At 47.2% G+C, this 19,216-nt stretch overlaps 1 protein-coding gene and 1 long non-coding RNA gene across 6 annotated transcripts in view; one reads left to right on the top strand and one right to left on the bottom strand.

Moving 5' to 3' along the window:
- The window catches only part of LOC308590296 (uncharacterized protein), a 37,162-nt gene that overhangs the window by 2,942 nt on the left and 15,004 nt on the right, over nt 1-19,216 (top strand). Inside the window, exons 1-6 of one of the 5 annotated variants that reach the window (XM_081200210.1) lie at nt 8,120-8,153; nt 10,199-10,632; nt 10,827-10,908; nt 11,533-11,615; nt 11,873-11,999; nt 14,514-17,066. In XM_081200210.1, the coding sequence (XP_081056336.1) occupies nt 10,216-10,632; nt 10,827-10,908; nt 11,533-11,615; nt 11,873-11,999; nt 14,514-16,615 (2,811 nt within the window). In that variant the 5' untranslated portion in view covers nt 8,120-8,153; nt 10,199-10,215 and the 3' untranslated portion in view covers nt 16,616-17,066. Of the gene's footprint in view, nt 1-164; nt 248-8,119; nt 8,154-10,198; nt 10,633-10,826; nt 10,909-11,532; nt 11,616-11,872; nt 12,000-14,513; nt 17,067-19,216 lie in introns of those variants that run through there. The other 4 variants (XR_014009740.1, XM_081200211.1, XM_081200212.1 and 1 more) reach the window with 4 other exon arrangements.
- The window catches only part of LOC308590627, a 24,578-nt gene continuing 22,179 nt past the window's right edge, over nt 16,818-19,216 (bottom strand). The window contains exon 3 of the long non-coding RNA XR_014009813.1: nt 16,818-16,929. This is a non-coding gene — a long non-coding RNA (uncharacterized lncRNA). The remainder of the gene's footprint in view (nt 16,930-19,216) is intronic.

The raw sequence follows: 19,216 nt of genomic DNA, 5'->3' as shown, positions 1-19,216 counted from the left end.
CTTTTGGTGGAGGTCACAGGGGGCCAAGAGCCCAGAGAAACAGCACAACTAATATGTGAAATGGGTACAAATGTCCAAATTTACTTCGCAACTCTTACTTTTTGGAAGGCCCATCTGTAGTTTTCCTTCTGAGTGAAGCATGCACTTACCTTTTTCTCTTGTAGGAGACCAAACGATGCCAGCAAGACCTGTTTGTCCATCTTTTCTTGGTGGCGAATGGGAAGCTGCCCCTGTGGAACCAGAGCAGGTAGGAGGAAGGAGCCATGTGGGGAAAGGGGATGTCATGGACGGGTTGGACACAGAGGAAAGGTGGGAGGAACCGCCAAGGAAAGAAGGGCTGAATGCTAAAATAGGCTTCTAGGCAGTTTACACACCACACCAAACAGTGGCCAGGATTCACCCCATCAGTCGCACAATGGGGCTTCCCCCCTCTCATCCCCCTGTCATTGCCCCCCTGTGCACCTTGATGTTGTCTATAGGGCATCAGGAGGGTTCTCCCCACCCGGCAAGAACAGCACACAGGGAAAGAAGGAAGGGGATCCTTCCATGTGGTAAATAGGGATGTGTCCATCATGAAATGTGCAGAAGAAGAATCCCATTAAAACATCAGAGCAAAGTGTAAGAGTTCACCTTGATGTTTTCTAAGAGGACAACCTTTTTCTTTTTCTTTCAGGGTCCAGTGTGCTTTGAAGATGTAGCTGTGCATTTCACAGACAAGGAGTGGGCGTTGCTGGATCCTAACCAGAGAGCTCTGCACAAGGAAGTTATGGAGGAGAATCATGGGATCTTGGACTCTCTCGGTAAGGCTTCCTCTTGGATCATCCTATCTGCTTTGAAATTCAAGATATATCTCTATGGGAGGAACCTCTGATTTTTCGATGGGGCTCAACAGCACCACCCACAGCTCCTGGGATTCTAACACTCCACAGAAAACATTGGATGGAAGCTATTGACTGCTTTCCCTGTGAATATTCTTCCTCCAATTCTGCCTTTTCAAACCGTGATCAGGGTCCTCTGAACTGCCTAGGCCTTCTTAAATGTGGGCTTCAGAGTGATTCAGGATGTGGAAGTAGCTTCTGTCAGGTTCTTCGTTTCTGATCTTGCTTCTTTCTGTCTCTGGTTGACCAAAGGGGTGTTTGGCATTGGAGATGGCAGAGATGCCATGATTGGGCCAAACGGAATACATCCCAGAAAATAACCAGACTTTTGGAATCTCAGGTAGTGAACCCCATAGGAAGACCTATCATCTAACTCCCTTTAGTTCTTTCCTTCTCATAAGCATTAATCCACACTGCTCCATAATTTGGGGATCCATTGCTTCCTGAGGCTCTAATGTATTTGTCACTTAGTTGCAGGTGGTGATGAACTGGAGATGAAGAACGAGGGAGACCATGATAAAATCCACACAGTGGGGAAGTCCTATTCAGAGTGTGGAGAGAGCTTCAATCAGAGCCCCCATTCCACTTCAAATCAAAGAAATCCCATCAGGAAGAAACGCTATCAGTGCTTGGAGTGCGGAAAGAGCTTCAGTCAGAGAAACAAGCTCACTGTCCATCAGAGAATCCATACAGGGGAAAAACCCTATCATTGCCAAGAGTGTGGGAAAAGCTTTCATTGTGGGAGCAATTTTTCTTCCCATAAAAGAATTCATACAGGAGAGAAACCCTTTCAGTGCCAAGAGTGTGGCAAGAGCTTCAGTCAAAATAGCAGTCTAACTTACCATCGTAGAATCCATACAGGGGAGAAGCCGTATCAGTGCCAAGAGTGTGGGAAAAGCTTTTATAGTGGGAGCAATCTCTCTTCCCATAAAACAATTCATACAGGGGAGAAACCCTTTCAGTGCCAAGAGTGTGGAAAGAGCTACAGAAAAAAGGACAGTTTAACTACCCACCAGATAATTCATACAGGGGAGAAACCTTATCACTGCTTGGAATGTGGAAAGAGATTCAGTCACATCCGCCAGCTTACTGTCCATCGAAATATTCATACAGGGGAGAAGCCATATCAGTGCTTGGAATGTGGAAGGAGCTTCCGTTACACCAGGTATCTCTCTGCCCATCAGAGAATTCATACACGGGAAAAACCCTATGAATGTCTGGAATGCGGAAAGAGATTCAAAACGACCAGGAGTCTCACTTCGCATCAAAGAATTCATACAGGAGAGAAACCCTATCACTGCCAAGAGTTTGGCAAGAGCTTCAGTTACAGCCAGCAGCTAAGTGTCCATAAAAATATTCATCCATGAGAGAAACCCTGTCAGTGCCAAGAGTGTGGAAAGAGCTTCAGAAAAATGGACAGTTTAACTTCCCTTCAGAGAATTCATACAGGGGAGAAACCCTAGCAGTGCTTGGAATGTGGAAAGAGATTCAGTGAGAAGGACAAACTCACGATCCATCAGAGAATTCACACCGGTGGAAAATATTTCAGTGTCAAGAATGTGGAAAGCGCTTCAGTCACAGGGCCACTCTTGTTTCCCATCAAAGAACTCACAGTGGGGGAGAACTATAGCAGTTACTATATCCAGATTTAATTTTAGCAGACTTCAATCAGTGTGAGGTGAGGATTGCAGCTGGGTTCTTTGCCACAACTGGTGCCACATAGCTCTTCCTACTATGTACCCAGAACTGTGACTTCCAAGTCCATGGCCAAGGTGTTTAATACCTTCTTCACGTCATGACTGAACAGAGTGATAAGAGCTATTGGTTCCAGTTACAGATGGGTAGCCGTGTTGGTCTGCCATAGTCAAAATAAAAAAATTCCTTCCTGTAGCACCTTAAAGACCAACTAAGTTAGTTCTTGGTATATCTGGTATATCTTGGTGTATCTGAAGAAGTGTGCATGCACACGAAAGCTTATACCAAGAACTAACTTAGTTGGTCTTTAAGGTGCTACAGGAAGGAAGAGCTATTGGGTGAGACTGATGAAGTTGCCCTCCATGTTCAACTTTCCTTGGAAAGACTTGGTGTAAAAATTGTGATAGTTGATTGAGTATTAAATATTATCTATTTTGATTCTGTTCAAAGTGTCCTAGTATTAATTGCATTTAGCCTTTTAGACAGAGCCTAAGGCTTGCCAATCAGAAGGTCGACAGTTCGAATCCCCACGACGGGGTGAGCTCCCGTTGCTCGGTCCCTGCTCCTGCCAACCTAGCAGATCGAAAGCACATCAGAGTGCAAGTAGATAAATAGGTAACACTCTGGCAGGAAGGTAAATGGCGTTTCTGTGTGCTGCTCTGGTTTGCCAGAAGCTGCTTAGTCAAGCTGGCCACATGATCCGAAAGCTGTACGCTGGCTCCCTTGGCCAATAAAGCGAGACGAGTGCCACAACCCCATAGTCTTCCGCAACTGGACCTAACCGTCAGGGGTACCTTTACCTTATTAGGATTTATTTTTATGCGTCTGCGTTTTGTAACACTCATGCCACCCTTCTGCACTGTGTAAAGCTTCCAGCCTTATCTGACCCTAGAAGGGCTGGTGATGTTTTGAGAAAGAGGGAGGAGTTGAACTAGCATCCGAGTGAGAACTCACATATCTCCTCAAAGGTCTTTGACATCTTTTGGTACCAGGGAAGTATGATATGGGATTGAAATGTCAACAGTCTGATGGAAGGCCTGGTTGTCATGGGCATGGTGTCAAAGTGAGACGTATGAGACCCAAATGACCTGGGCACTCTTGGACACAGCAAGGTAATTTCAGAGGAGTCGATATCCTCATTAAGCCACATGTCCCATGGCCTGTAACATTTTTTGATGTTTTATGAGTCTTCAGTGTTGTGTATATAAGTTTCTTCTAATGTCTTTTTTAAGCAGCCGTTCTGCAGAACAACTGGTTAGCAAGGCTCTCCTATTGCAATAGTTTGCATAAACTGGGTTCCTGCAGGATGATGATGATGATGATGATGATAATGATAATGATAATGATAATGATAATGATAATAATTAATTAATTAATTATACCCTGCCCATCTGGCTGGGTCTCCGCAACCACCCTGGGCGGCTTCCAACAAAGTATTAAAATACAGTGGTCTGTTAAACATTAAAAGTTTCCCCTTAAAAGATTGCTCTCATTCTCTTGGTTCTGAGTTTTTTTTTAAGGTGTTCTCTCCCCTGGGTAACGAACTGGTGAGGTAGAAGCAAATTCTGATCACACGAACAATTCACATACTTTATTATTTCTATTGCTATTAACTTTGTATCTGAAGATGCTAGGGTTTTCACAGCATGATTAGGGAGTCTCACAGTGCTTCCTCTTTCAGCGCCTGGAAGCTGCAAATTGGTGGTGCTCCTTTTTTTCTCTTGCTCTAGAGGTTAGGATATGAACCAGTGGCTTAAAGATCGTGGAATGGGGTTCTGATTAAACTTCAGGCAGATCTCTCTGACAGTAAGAACTGTTCAACAGTAGAACAGACTCCGTCAGAAGGTGGTGTCCTCTCCTTCTTGGGAGGTTTTTAATCAGATGTTGGGTGGCCATCTCTCATTGAGATTCCTGCATTGTCAGTAGTTGGACTAGATATCCTTTGGGGTGCCTTTCGACTCTGCATTTCTGTTCTATTCTATTCCTGATTGCCATAGTCATCCTCGGCATGACCAGGATGGTGGCAGTGTCTGCTTGAAGCGCTTCCTTTTAAAAGACGACTGAAGGCGGCCCTGTTTAGGGAAGTTTGTAATGTCTGACGCTGTATTGTTTTTAATATTCGGATGGAAGCCGCCCAGAGTGGCTGGGGAAACCCAGTCAGATGGGTGGGGTACAAATAATATATTTTTATTATGTTTATTATGTTTATTATGTTTATTATTTTTATTCCTGGTATCTTCTGAACACACACAGAGCACGTTTGCGATAAAAGGCCATAGTCTCAACCTTTCGTCTGTGAGAAGCTTAAGTCAAGTGCTATCCTCATAGAATCATAGAGTTGGAAGAGACCACAAGGGCCATCGAGTCCAACCCCCTGCCAAGCAGGAAACACCATCAGAGCACTCCTGACATATGGTTGTCAAGCCTCTGCTTAAAGACCTCCAAAGGAGGAGACTCCACCACATTCCTTGGCAGCAAATTCCACTGTCAAACAGCTCTTACTGTCAGGAAGTTCTTCCTAATGTTTAGGTGGAATCTTCTTTCTTGTAGTTTGGATCCATTGCTCCGTGTCCGCTTCTCTGGAGCAGCAGAAAACAACCTTTCTCCCTCCTCTATGTGACATCCTTTTATATATTTGAACATGGCTATCATATCACCCCTTAACCTCCTCTTCTCCAGGCTAAACATGCCCAGCTCCCTTAGCCGTTCCTCATAAGGCATCGTTTCCAGGCCTTTGACCATTTTGGTTGCCCTCCTCTGGACACGTTCCAGTTTGTCAGTGTCCTTCTTGAATTGTGGTGCCCAGAACTGGACACAGTACTCCAGGTGAGGTCTGACCAGAGCAGAATACAGTGGCACTATTACCTGCTCTTCATTTTCGAAGTTGAGCAGTTAAGCAAACACTCTGCTCCTTGCACAAGTGTGTGCATACAGAGTGAGAGACAGAAAAACATATAAAGGGACCCCTGACCATTAGGTCCAATAGTGGCCGACTCTGGGGTTGCGGTGCTCATCTCGCTTTACTGGCCGAGGGATCCAGCGTACAGCTTCCAGGTCATGTGGCCAGCATGACTAAGCCGCTTCTGGCAAACCAGAGCAGCACACGGAAACGCCGTTTACCTTCCTGCCGGAGCGGTACCTATTTATCTTCTTGCACTTTGACATGTTTTCGAACTGCTAGGTTGGCAGGAGCAGGGACCGAGCAACGGGAGCTCACCCCGTCGCGGGGATTCGAACCGCTGATCTTCTGATCGGCAAGTCCTAGGCTCTGTGGTTTAACCCACAGCGCCACCCGCGTCCCAGAAAAACATATACAAAGCAACAATTGGTGCGAGGGGTTGAAATGCTTGTAAAAATACGTTGGTTCAGGAAACCCTATCAGGCTCCTCAATGGTCAGAAGGATGGGTGAACCCCAGCCAAGGAGAAGTGAAACAAAGGCACTTTAAGCAATGGTCGTTTGTTGTGTTGCAACCGGGTTCCCTAAACAAGCAGCCACAGGAGCAGGAGGAAGAAGCCCTATGCAAGGCAAATCTGGATTTCATACACCCCTAGGATTGGGGGGTGTGTGTCCTAAACGCCATGGATCCGTCATTTTGCAAGGTGAGGGGAGTTGCATTGGTGTGGGGTGCAAGAAGGTGTAAGGCTTGTGGGCAAATTCCACATGGAAGCGCAGGTTAACTCTGTGTCCAGGGCAGCTGTCTACCAGCTCCATCTGGTACGCAGGCTAAGACCCTACCTGCCCGCGAACTGTCTCGCCAGAGTGGTACATGCTCTAGTTATCTCCCGCTTGGACTACTGCAACGCACTCTACGTGGGGCTACCTTTGAAGGTGACCCGGAAACTGCAATTAATCCAGAATGCGGCAGCTAGACTGGTGACTGGGAGCGGCCACCGAGACCACATAACACCAGTCCTGAGAGATCTGCATTGGCTCCCAGTATGTTTCCGAGCACAATTCAAAGTGTTGGTGCTGACCTTTAAAGCCCTAAATGGCCTCGGTCCAGTATACCTGAAGGAGCGTCTCCACCCCCATCGTTCTACCCGGACACTGAGGTCCAGCACCGAGGGGCTTCTGGCGGTTCCCTCATTGCGAGAAGTGAGGCTACAGGGAACCAGGCAGAGGGCCTTCTCGGTAGTGGCGCCCGCCCTGTGGAACGCCCTTCCAGCAGATGTCAAAGAGATAAATAATTACCTGACATTCAGAAGACATCTTATGGCAGCCCTGTTCAGGGAAGTTTTTAATATGTAACGCTGTACTGTTTTTAACACTGATTGGGAGCCGCCCAGAGTGGCTGGGGAAACTCAGCCAGATGGGCGGGGTATAAATAATAAATTGTTATTATTGTTATTATTATTATTTTTCCAACCCACGGAGAACCCACACTGATTGTAAGGTGGGAGAAGCAAGGGAGATCTAAAGGATACTAGATACAGTGGTACCTCGGGTTAAGAACTTAATTCGTTCCGGAGCTCCGTTCTTCACCTGAAACCGTTCTTAACCTGAGGTATCACTTTAGCTAAAGGGCCTCCCGCTGCCGCCCCGAAATTTCTGTTCTCATCCTGAAGCAAAGTTCTTAACCTGAGGTACTATTTCTGGGTTAGTGGAGTATGTAACCTGAAGCATCTGTAACCTGAAGTGTCTGTAAACCTGAGGTACCACTGTATATAAAGTTTATTTGATATACAGTCGAACCTCTGTTTTTGAGTGTCCTGGAAGCCAAATGTTTTGGTTTTCAAATGCTGAAAAACGGGAAGTAATTGCTTCCATTTTCGAACGTGCCTCGGACACAGCTTCTGCTGCGTGTTTTTCCATTTTTTTCCTTTTGTGCCTCAGTTTTTGAATGTCTTCCAGAATGGATTATAGTTCTCCATGGTGATACTAATAGTTTTACATATAACTATTAGCATTTACATATAACTAAAGCATTTTCCTTTTAATATTTCCTATTTTCCCAAATAAAGAGAACCCTTCTTGTGATATGTGGAAGCTCTAGGTAAACTTACATATATCACAAGAAGGGTTCTCTTTATTTGGGAAAATAGGAAATATTAAAAGGAAAATGCTTTATTAGGAGGAAAAAGTAAGAGAGTAACGCCATAGGGAACGGGGTCAGGAAGAGGCAGGTGCGGTTTTAAGCCACTGTTTGGCCTCAGAGTTCAGGTCTCGGTCCTTTCAAGGTGCAGTTTACACCAAAGTAAAGCCAGGCTGGTGCCCGGAGAGCTTGCTGCACAGCTTCTCCCCCTCCGGGCCTTTCGTGCTCCTCCTGCTCCTGTTTCCAAGGGAGGGAACAGCTCAAAAGCCAGCCCAGAGGGTCCCCCAAATAAGCCCCCCCCCCTGGTTGCAGGCTATGCTCGGGGCTCCGGCTTTGCAGAGGGAGAGAGGGGGGAGCTGGGGGCGCCCGGCTCGCCAAGGGTTAAAGGAACAGAGATGCATTCCTAGAGAGGAGAGGAAATAAGGTGGGGATGCGGTCCTCCCGAGCAGAAGCCCCTCCCACTTTCCCAGCTTCCTCCATGCAAGAGGGGGGGGGTGGCTTTCGTCTCCTCTGCAGGAGCTGCCTCAGTTTCCCTTCAGGGACCTGGTGAGTTTCCTCTCTTTTCTGCCATAGGGTGCACTGGGGAGAAGTGGGGCGGGTCCATGGGGAGCCTGCTCAGCTCCTGCAAGGGGATCCCCAAGCCAGGGATAGGAGGTTCTGCCCCCCTTCCTCTATGCAAAACCAGGGAGGCTGCAAGTAGCAGGAGGTCTGCAACTCTCTTCTTCCTTAGCATCAAGACTCCGCTTGCCCCTTTGGGGAGGGGGGGCCTTGAGTCAGGAAGAAAAGGGCATGCAAAGGAATTCTGACGGGATTGAGGAAACAGCCACATTCATTAATGCAAGTGGCAGCCAGATGAACACATTTAGAGGTAGAAATAAATGAAGTCCTTCTATGTTGCAGTGTGCAGTTATAATAAAAAATTATTATTATTATTATTATTTGTGCCCAACCCATCTGGTTGGGTCTCCCCAGCCAATCAGGGCAGCTTCCAACAGAGATTAAAAATACATTAAAATGTCACGCATTAAAAACTTCCCTGAGCAGGGCTGCCTTCAGATGTCTTCTAAATGTCAGGTAGTTGTTTTATCTCTTTGACATCTGGTGGGAGGGCGTTCCACAGGGCAGGTGCCACTACCAAGAAGGCCCTCTGCCTGGTTCCCTGTAGCTTTGCCACTCGCAGTGAGGGAACCACCAGAAGGCCCTCAGAGCTGGACTTCAGCATCCGGGCAGAACGATGGGGGTGGAGATGCTCCTTCAGGTATACTGACCCATGGAACTCCCATCCACAGGAGGAAGGGATGGCCACCAAGCCAGATGTCTTGAGAAGAGGATGAGGCCAATTCAGGGAGGAGCAGAGGGCTAGCGATGGCTCCAGGCCCCCACAGTTGGGGGCAGCCATGCAGGGGAAGAGAGTTACCCTTGGGCTCCAGCCCTGCTGGTGGGCTTCCCAGAAGAGGCCCCAGGTTGGCACCTGAGAGAACAGGAGGCTGGACTGTCTTCACCCAAAAGGAAAGCAGAGCCCAACCTGGTGATAACAGAATAAAGGATGCAAGGAGGGAGTTGCATGGACTGAATGGGCACAGAGGAATGGGGAGGGGAACCAGCTGGGGAACCCGCAAGGGAAGGCGGCTCTGGGCCAGGGGAGGGGTTTGGGGGCAATGATGAGTGGTCAGAGGGAGAAGACTGGGGGGAGGAGGTATCTGAAGCTGAAGAGGTAACGGGGCTTAGTGAGCGGGGGGAATCTGTGGCAGAGAGCAATCTAGACCCAGAGGCAGGAGAGTGGGATGAGGGAGGCGAAGAGGTAGGGATGATTGTGGCTGGTGAAGAGGAATAGGGGTCTCCCCTCCTCCTGTGACAAGCTCCCCCGCTCCCATCATCATAATCAATTACTTCATGTTCACCCAGAATTCCCATGGAACATTAAAACAGTAAATCACAATATTATGAAGAGTATAAAATTATTTATAATCCTGCCAACCTAACAGTTCGAAAGCACCCCAAAGTGCAAGTAGATAAATAGGGACTGCTCTCCAGCGGGAAGGTAAACAGCGTTTCCGTGTGCTGCGCTGGTTCGCCAGAAGCGGCTTAGTCACGCTGGCCACATGACCCGGAAGCTGTCTGCGGACAAGCGCCGGCTCCCGGCCGCTTGAGCGAGATGAGCGCGCAACCCTAGAGTCGGTCACGACTGGACCTGATGGCCACGGGTACATTTATATAAAATTATTACAATCACAGCAAGATGGCAAATCCTATCTCTCTCTTTTTCTAACACTGTCCTTTGGTCCCACCCACCTGTTCTTTGGCCAGGTGAAGCTCTGGTCCTCAGGTGGGTGGCCAGGTAAAGATCTGGCCCTCAGAATAACGGAAGAGGGACCTACCCAAGGAGTCTTGAGAATGTGGGAGATTGCAAGTGCTGCAACATGAGGCAGAAGCAGGAAAGAAATGTGCCCTGACATTTGGGGGTGGGAAGGACCCCCCACTATTGCCTTGGGTCCCAGTTACACTTAGTACAGATGACTCACTCATCCATTCTGACTTCCTTCCTTTCTTTCTTCCTTCCTTCCTTCCGGACTTCTATGGATTTCTTGGAGGTGTCCTGAGAACAGTAATGGATGAGCAAGACACAGCTGGGCCTGAAGCAGGAAGAGGCCATTCCATCCAAACTCTTAGCCATGGCGGAATCTGGGGAAAGTCTGTCCAAAGGATCCTGGGTGAGGAGGACACCCTCCACTCAGAGGTGCAGAGCCAGCAACTCAGGCGGCTTTGCTACCAGGAGGCCAAAGGACCCCGAGAGGTTTGCAACCGACTCTACCACATTTGCCATCAGTGGCTGAAACCAGAAACCCACACGAAAGCTGAGATGCTGGACCTGGTGATCTTGGAGCAGTTCCTGGCTGTCCTTCCACCAGAGATGGAGAGCTGGGTGAGGGAATGTGGAGCAGAAACCAGTTCCCAAGCGGTGGCCCTAGTTGAAGGTTTCCTCCTGAGTCAGGCAGAGAAGAGAAAGCAGGCAGAGACAAAGCAGGTGAGAGAGACTTTCCTCTGGATACTCCCAAGGGGCTCCAAACTTGAGGGAGAGTATCCCCCAATTCTCTACTAATTTTGTCATCCATTTTTTGGAAAGCATCCGAAGAATGATATCCGATACCCCTAAAGTTTTTGTGTCCCTTGCCATTCCAGTTCTAATGTAATTCTTTTGAACGCTTGTTGCTCTTGCAGGGGAAGGATCAGTTTCCAGAAATGGGCCTGGATTCCTCTGAGGTAGAGAGAACTCCGTTGGATTCCAGAGAGAGGCCCCTGGGTAAGGAGAAGGGAGTTTTTTCTCCCCCATTTTGTCACATTATGTTGTTTTTGAAACTAATGTGTGAGTTTTCTACATCTTTTTTTGGAGAAGACACGTGAAGCCAAGAGCCCAGAAAAAGCGTGATGTATTTTTGCACAACTAATAGGGACGCGGGTGGCGCTGTGGGTAAAAGCCTCAGCGCCTAGGGCTTGCCGATCGAAAGGTTGGCGGTTCGAATCCCCGTGGCGGGGTACGCTCCCGTTGCTCGGTCCCAGCGCTTGCCAACCTAGCAGTTCGAAAGCACCCCTGCGTGCAAGTAGATAAATAGGGACCGCTTTCTAGCGGGAAGGTAAACGGCGTTTCCGTGTGCTGCGCTGGCTCGCCAGATGCAGCTTTGTCACGCTGGCCACGTGACCCGGAAGTGTCTCCGGACAGCGCTGGCCCCCGGCCTCTTAAGTGAGATGGGCGCACAACCCTAGAGTCTGTCAAGACTGGCCTGTACGAGCAGGGGTACCTTTACCTTTACCTAATATGTGAAATGGTTACCAACGTCCACGTTTACATAGCTACTCTTACTTTTTGGAAGGCCCACCTATTGTTTTCCTTCTGAGTGAAGCATGCACTTACCTTTTTCCCTCGTAGGAGACCGAACGATGCCAGCAAGACCTGTTTCTCCATCTTTTCTTGGTGGCGAATGGGAAGCTGCCCCTGTGGAAGCAAAGCAGGTAGGAGGAAAGAGCCATGTGGGGAAAGAGGATGTCATGGACGGGTTGGACACAGAGGAAAGGTGGGAGGAACTGCCAAGGAAAGAAGGGTTGAATGCTAAAATAGGCTTCTAAGCAGTTTTCACACCACACCAAAGAGTGGCCAGGATTCACCCCATCAGTCGCACAATGGGGCTTTCCCCCTCTCATCCCCCTGTCATTGCCCCCCTGTGCACCTTGATGTTGTCTAAGAGGCCAACTTTTTCTTTCTCTTTTAGGGTCCAGTGTGCTTTGAAGATGTAGCTGTGCATTTCACAGACGAGGAGTGGGCGTTGCTGGATCCTGACCAGATTGCTCTGCACAAGGAAGTCATGGAGGAGAATCGTGGGATCTTGGACTCTCTCGGTAAGGCTTCCTCTTGGATCATCCTATTTGCTTTGAAATTCAAGACATATCTCCATGGGAGGAACCTCTGATTTTTTGATGGGGGTCAACAGCACCACCTGCAGCACCTGGGATGTTAACACTCCCACAGCAAGCCTTAGTTGGAAGACTATTGACTGCTTTCCCTGTGAATATTCTTCCTTCAGTTCTGCCTTTTCAAAGCATGAAAGCCAGCCAGATGGGCGGGTTATAAACCATAAAATTATTACAATTATCATCATCATGCCTACCCCCTTCCAAGATGGCCCCCCTTTTGCTCTTGAAGGGCTGGCCTGTCTGCAGCCCCACAGCCTCCCATCAGGGCCCCTTCACCAGGGGCAGCAGCAGAGGAAGGGCCTCAGGAAAGCAGCCATGACTCCTGCAGGGCTGGGAACCCTCTGGCCAGATGCAGAGGAGGAGGAGGAGGAAGGCTGACCCCTCTCCTTCCCCTCATAGGGCCAGGTCTGCCAGAGGCGCAGGGTGCTGAGCAGGGGGAAAGGAGCTCAGCTGAAGAGCCTCTGGGAGAGATAAGATACCCCTCCGTATTTTCCCCAGGATCCTCTAAACTGCACAAGGCCTTCTTAAATGTAGGCTTCAAAGTTATTCAGGAAGTTCAAGTAACTTTTTTTTAAAAAAAATATTAACAAACCAATCAAATCACATTAGTTCCAAATTACAAAGCCGAATTTTAAATTTTTGTTAGGGGTACCCATGCTTCGAACTCAGAAAGGGATCCAAAAAGGGATCCAATCATCTCATATTTCTGCTGCTTTGATGTTCACAGTTCTGTCCATTTGATGTTCACAGTTCTGCCCATTCATCTCTTTGTTGTTTTCCTTTACAAATACAGTGGTGCCTCGCAAGACGAAATTAATCCGTTCTGCGAGCCTCTTTGTCTAGCGGTTTTTTCGTCTTGCGAAGCAACCCTATTAGCGGCTTAGCGGATTAGCGCTATTAGCGGTTTAGCGGCTATTAAAGGCTTAGCGGATTAGCGGCTAAAAGGCTATTAGCGGCTATTAAAGGCTTAGAGGATTAGCGGCTAAAAGGCTATTAGCGGCTTAGTGGCTTAGAAAGGGGGGGAAGCGGGAAAAAATCAGAACACTTGCAAGACGTTTTCGTCTTGCAAAGCAAGCCCATAGGGAAAATCATCTTGCGAAGCAGCTCAAAAACGGAAAACCCTTTCGTCTAGCGGGTTTTCCGTCTTGCGAGGCATTCGTCTTGCGGGGCACCACTGTAATCATTCAATCTTCTTCTTGTTATCGTATTTTTTTCCTTTCTTTATAACCTCTGAAAGTCTCCACAAGCGAGTTGAAACAAACGCTGTTATAGTCCTGTGTGGATTTTCACATTAATCCAAAAATCATATTCAGACGGCAGACGCCATTTCAGCCCTTCCATAGAAAACAGTCTTAGCGTCTGCTCATTAACGTTTACAGACTTGTCGTTCCCACATTGATCTTTTCAGGGGGTTCTGCCAGATCAAACACAGAGTCAAGTATGATAGCAGAGCCATGGCTTCCTCCCCCTCTTGATCGTCAATCCTGCAACAAAGCCTGCCTGTCATGGCTGATCCCTTTTTAGAACTGTGTCATTCCAAGAGCCTTCCATTCCTTTCCAGATCTTCCACAAAACAAAGCCTTTGGTTAATAATTCATTTCCACACAGTTCATTATTATCTCTCGTTATCAATTATTGCAATGGTTCTTCTTGGGGGAGGGTTGTTAGGTAATCACATAGAGGAAAAAAGAAAAGTCCCCCCCCCTTTCCACCCCGTTCCGACATACCGACATCTTTGATGTATCTTCTTGATATATTTTCCTGTTGAATCCAGCCCGTTGCTCAGCTTCACAGAGGTCGCTTCAGTTAGCAGTCGATACTCCCTTTCTTTACTCGAAACATGTGCATTTGCTGCTCTCTAATTGTTTATTTTGAGCTCCTGCAACCAGGTCGCAGGTCGCGATCAGAAGTAGCGTCCAGGAGAGCGAAAAACCCACACGAGTGCTGTGTGTCTAGTGCCCCCACCCCCTCCTTCTTTCAAACTTGGGGGTGATTTATAGGCAACCGCAGACGAGGCATTGTTTTCCCAATCCCCCTGGGAAAACTCGGGAGTCTAATTACTCCTATATTAGCTTCTTAATTACCTCGTGTGAGCCAGAGAGATGGTATTGTCGGCCATCTTCCAATGCGCCCCTAGCGGCCCCCCAGGAAGTTCAAGTAGCTCCTGTCAGATTTTTTTTGTTTCAGTTCTTGCTTCTTTCTGTCCTGGGTTGACCAAAGAGACGAGTGACATTGGAGATGGCACAGATCCCATGATTGGGCCAAACAAAATCCATCCCAGAAAATAACCAGGCTTTTTGAATCTCAGGCAGTGAACCCTGTAGGAAGACCTCACATCTAACTCCCTTCAGTTCTTCCTGGGTCACAAGCATTAATTAGCACTACTGCATAATTGGTGGTTCCATTGCTTCCTGAGGCTCCAATCTGTTTCTCTCTCAGTTGCAGGTGGTGATGAATTGGAGCTGAAGAACGAAGGAGACCACGACAAAAGCCACACAGTAGGGAAATCATATCCATATTCAGAGTGCAGAGAGAGCTTCAGTCAGAGCTCCCATTCCACTTCAAATAAAAGAAATCCCTTTGAGAAGAAACCATATCAGTGCTTGGAATGTGGAAAGAGCTTCAGTCACAGAAACAAGTTCACTGTCCATCAGAGAATTCATACAGGGGAGAAACCCTATCAGTGCCAAGAGTGTGGAAAGAGCTTCAGTCAAAAGGGCAGTTTAACTACCCATCAGAGAATTCATACAGGGGAGAAACCTTATCACTGCTTGGAATGTGGAAAAAGCTTCAGTCAACAAGGTCAGCTTACTGTCCATCAAAGAATTCATACAGGGGAGAAACCTTATCAGTGTTTGGAATGTGGAAAGAGCTTCACTTGGAAAATGAGTCTCGTTTCCCATCAAATAATTCATACTGGAGATAAACCCTATCACTGCTTGGAATGTGGAAAGAGATTCAGAATAAAAAGCCATCTCACTGTCCATCAGAGAAGTCATACAGGGGAGAAACCTTATCAGTGCTTGGAATGTGGAAAGAGATTCAGAATAAAAAGCCAGATCGCTGTCCATCAGAGAATTCATACAGGGGAGAAACCTTATCAGTGCTTGCAATGTGGCAAGAGCTTCAATCAGAGCAGCCAGCTCACTTCCCATCACATAATTCATTCCGGGGGGAAACCATATCAGTGCTTGCAATGTGGCAAGAATTTCACGTGGAAAATAAGTTTCACTGCCCATCAAAGAATTCATACTGGAAATAAACCCTATCACTGTTTGGAATGTGGAAAAAGCTTCAGTCACCAAGGCCATCTTACTGTACATCAAAGAATTCATACAGGGGAGAAACCTTATCACTGCTTGGAATGTGGAAAAAGCTTCAGTCAGCAAGGCCAACTTACTTTACATCATAGAATCCATACAGGAGAGAAACCCTATCAGTGCTTGGAATGTGGAAAGAGCTTCAGTCAGAGCAGCCAACTCACTTCCCATCACAGAATTCATTCTGGTGCGAAACCATATCAGTGCTTAGATTGTGGAAAGAGCTTCAATTGGAAAATAAATTTCATTTCCCATCAAAGAATTCATACTGGAGATAAACCCTATCATTGCTTGGAATGTGGAAAAAGCTTCAGTCACCAAGGCCAGCTTATTGTACATCAAAGAATTCATACGGGGGAGAAACCCTATCAGTGCTTGGAATGTGGAAAGAGATTCAGAATAAAAAGCCAACTCACTGTCCATCAGAGAAGTCATACAGGGGAGAAACCCTATCAGTGCCAAGAGTGTGGCAAGAGATTCAGTAGCAGAAGCTACTTTACTGTCCATCAGAGAATTCATACAGGGGGGAAACCCTATCAGTGCTTGGAATGTGGAAAGAAATTCAGAATAAAAAGCCATCTCACTGTCCATCAGCTAAGTCATACAGGGGAGAAACCCTATCAGTGCTTGGAATGTGGCAAGAGCTTTGTTCGAAGTGGCCACCTCATGGACCATCGAACAATTCATACAGGAGAGACACCCCATCAGTGCAAAGAGTGTGGCAAGAGATTCAGTAGCAGAAGCCAGTTTACTGTCCATCAGAGAATTCATACAGGGGGAAAACTCCATCAGTGCTTAGAATGTGGCAAGAGCTTTGTTCGAAGAGGCCACCTCTTGGCCCATCAAACAATTCATACAGGAGAGACACCCCATCAGTGCTTGGAATGTGGCAAGGCCTTCAGAAGAAAGGGCAGCTTAACTTCCCATCAGAGAATTCATAAAGGGGAAAAACCTTATCAGTGCTTGGAATGTGGAAAGAGCTTCAGGGAGAGAAACAAGCTCACTGTCCATCAGAGAATTCATACAGGGGAGAAACCCTATCAGTGCCAAGAGTGTGGAAAGAGCTTCAGTCAAAAGGGCAGTTTAACTTCCCATCAGAGAATTCATACAGGGGAGAAACCTTATCACTGCTTGGAATGTGGAAAGAAATTCATTGTGAAGGCCAAACTCACGATCCATCAAAGAATTCACAGCGAGGTGAAACTATTTCAGTGCCAATAATGTGGGAAGAGCTTCAGTCACAGGGCCCGCCTCGCTTCCCATCAAAGAACTCACATTGAGGGCAAATTATAGTAGTGGCTGTATACAGATTAATTTTAGGAGCCCTTAGTTTGTATGAGGTGAGGATTGTAGCTGGGTTCTTTGCCAAACCTGGTGCCCCATAGCTATTTCTACTACGTACCCAGAACTGTGACTTGCAAGTTCTTGGCCAAGGTGTTTAATGCCGCCTTCACACTTTTTCTTGGCAGATCAAGAAGAGCAGGTAACAGCAAAGGTCGTAAGGTTTTTAGCTGGGAGAATTAGAATAAGAGGCACTATCTGACTATTGACTCAAAACCCTACAATGTATTTTATATAATGGACTTTTAATTTTTATTCTTTGCATATCGTATTGTTGTTTTATTGGTATGGCAAGTGGCTGACACAAATAAAGATCTATTCATTCATTGAATATTTTATTCATATCATGCCTGGGGTGAGGGATAAGAGTGATTTGGCAACACTGATGAGGTTGCTGTCCATGCTGAACTTTCCTAGGAAGGACTTGGTGTAAAAATTGTGATAGCTGATTGAATATTAGATATTATAGATTTTCATTCTGTTCAAAGTGTCCTAGTACTTGTTGCATTTAGCCTTTTCGATAGAATATATTAGGCATGATTTTTGTATGCCTGCATTTTGTAATCCTCATGCCACCCTCCTGCACTGTGTAAAGCTGTGATGTGTATATTGCCTACTGCTTCCAGCGTTATCTGACCCTAGATGATGTTTGGGGAATAAAGAGAGAGGAGTTGAGCTAGTATCCGTGTGAGAACTCGCATATCTCCTCAGGGGTCTTTGACATCTTTTGGTACCAGGGAAGTAAGATATGGGATTGAAATGTCAACAGTCCCATGGAAGTCCTGGTTGCCATGGGCATGGTGTCTAAGTGAGACGTATGAGACCCAAATGACCTGGGCACTCTGGGACACAGCAAGGTAATTTCAGAGGAGTCGATATCCGCATGAAGCCACGCATCCCATGACCTGTAACTTTTCTTGATGCAAGTGGAAGAGTGTTGTGGCATTTTATGAGTCTTTGTGTGCTGTGTATATAATCTTTCTTCAGATATGCCTCCTGGCAGCCTATTCGAACTAGCAATTCTGCTGAACAGCAGGTTAGCAAGGCCATCCTATTGCAGTAATTTGAATAAACCAGGTCCCTGCAGGATGCTGAGATTGCTCTCATTCTCTTGGTTCTGAGTTTTTGTTTCAAGTATTCCCTCCACTGGGTCACAAACCGGTGATGTAGAAGCAAATTCTGATCACACGAGCAATCCACATACTTTATATTTTCCTTTCTTCTGTGAGAAGCTTAAGTCAAGGATTCCCTTTCTGCTGTCCTCCGATTATTCACTATGGGCGTATGCCAAGATGAAAGAATAGTATCCATGAGGAAACAGAGTTCTTGGTTCATCCCACGCCAAAGGGAGTTGGGAGCAAGAGAAGGACAAGTTTCTTTGCTTTAGGGTCCTCCAGGGTATGCCTTCAAAGATGGAAGGAAGAAGATGAAGGCAAGAGCTAAGGGCAGGAATGCGTTAAAGAGGAAATAGAATCTCATAGCATTGTTTCAATAAAATTTTGCATCCCAGGTACAAAGTTTCCATGCTCATTTCTGTAGCTTGATTGTTAGGCGGGAGAAGCAAGATTATATAGTGACATCTAAAGCAGTGTTTCCCAACCTTTTTTGGGCAAAGGCACACTTGTTTGATGAAAAAAATCTCGAGGCACACCACCATTACAGCCCCGTGACGTCAGCGCGCAGCGTCACGCCGGGAGGGACGCACGAAAGTGTAAGTTTCAATTTTTTTCCCTCCCCTCCTGTGTAAAGGGGAATGCACTCTGCTAAGTAAAGGCACTTGCCACAGCAGCGTCAACGTCACAGCACCCACCGGCACCCAAGAGAGAAGGGGTCTCAGCAGCCCTTTTGCCAGGAAGAGGAGCAAGAACGAGAGGAGGAGGAGGAAGAGGAAGAGAGTCCCCCCCAAAAAAAACATTCTCCTTTTGATCTTCCTTATTTGCAATTCCTCATTGCAAAACAGCGGTTGATATACAGCTGATTTTTTTGTTATTACAGTCCCCACCCCCTCACCTAGAAAAACACCACCTGTCAATTTTATTATTATCATTATTATTATCATTATCATTATTATTATTATTATTATTCCCCGCCACTCTGGGAGGCTGAAGCCCTTTAAGGCTTCCTTCTGTCCACTCTCTGTGAATTACCTGCCCGGAGCGGGTTTCTGGGGGGGGGGCGCGGCTGCCGGTGTCCTCCCCGTCGAGTCTCGCCTTGCCCGGCGCGTGGCAGCCGCCCTTTCCCACACTCTGCCGGCTGCGCTGCCAAGCCCCACGGCTCGGCCTGTCAGCGTTACCGGGCTCGGCGGGCGGTAATTCCCGAAGAAAGCCAGCGGTGCTTGAAGAGCTGGCAAGCCCCCATTTGCATGTCTGTTTTCCGCAGCCCTTGGAGAGGATTAAGTTCCCTCCTTCCTGCCGGGGAACCTCCAAGCTTTGGGGGTGGGGGGGGGAGGAGGCAGCAAAGCGAGGCAGGAAGGAGAGCGCG

The sequence above is a fragment of the Podarcis bocagei genome, assembly GCF_964188305.1.
Source record: "Podarcis bocagei genome assembly, chromosome: 7".
Taxonomy (NCBI): Eukaryota; Metazoa; Chordata; class Lepidosauria; order Squamata; family Lacertidae; genus Podarcis; species Podarcis bocagei.
This window is presented reverse-complemented; position numbering and strand designations above follow the sequence as displayed.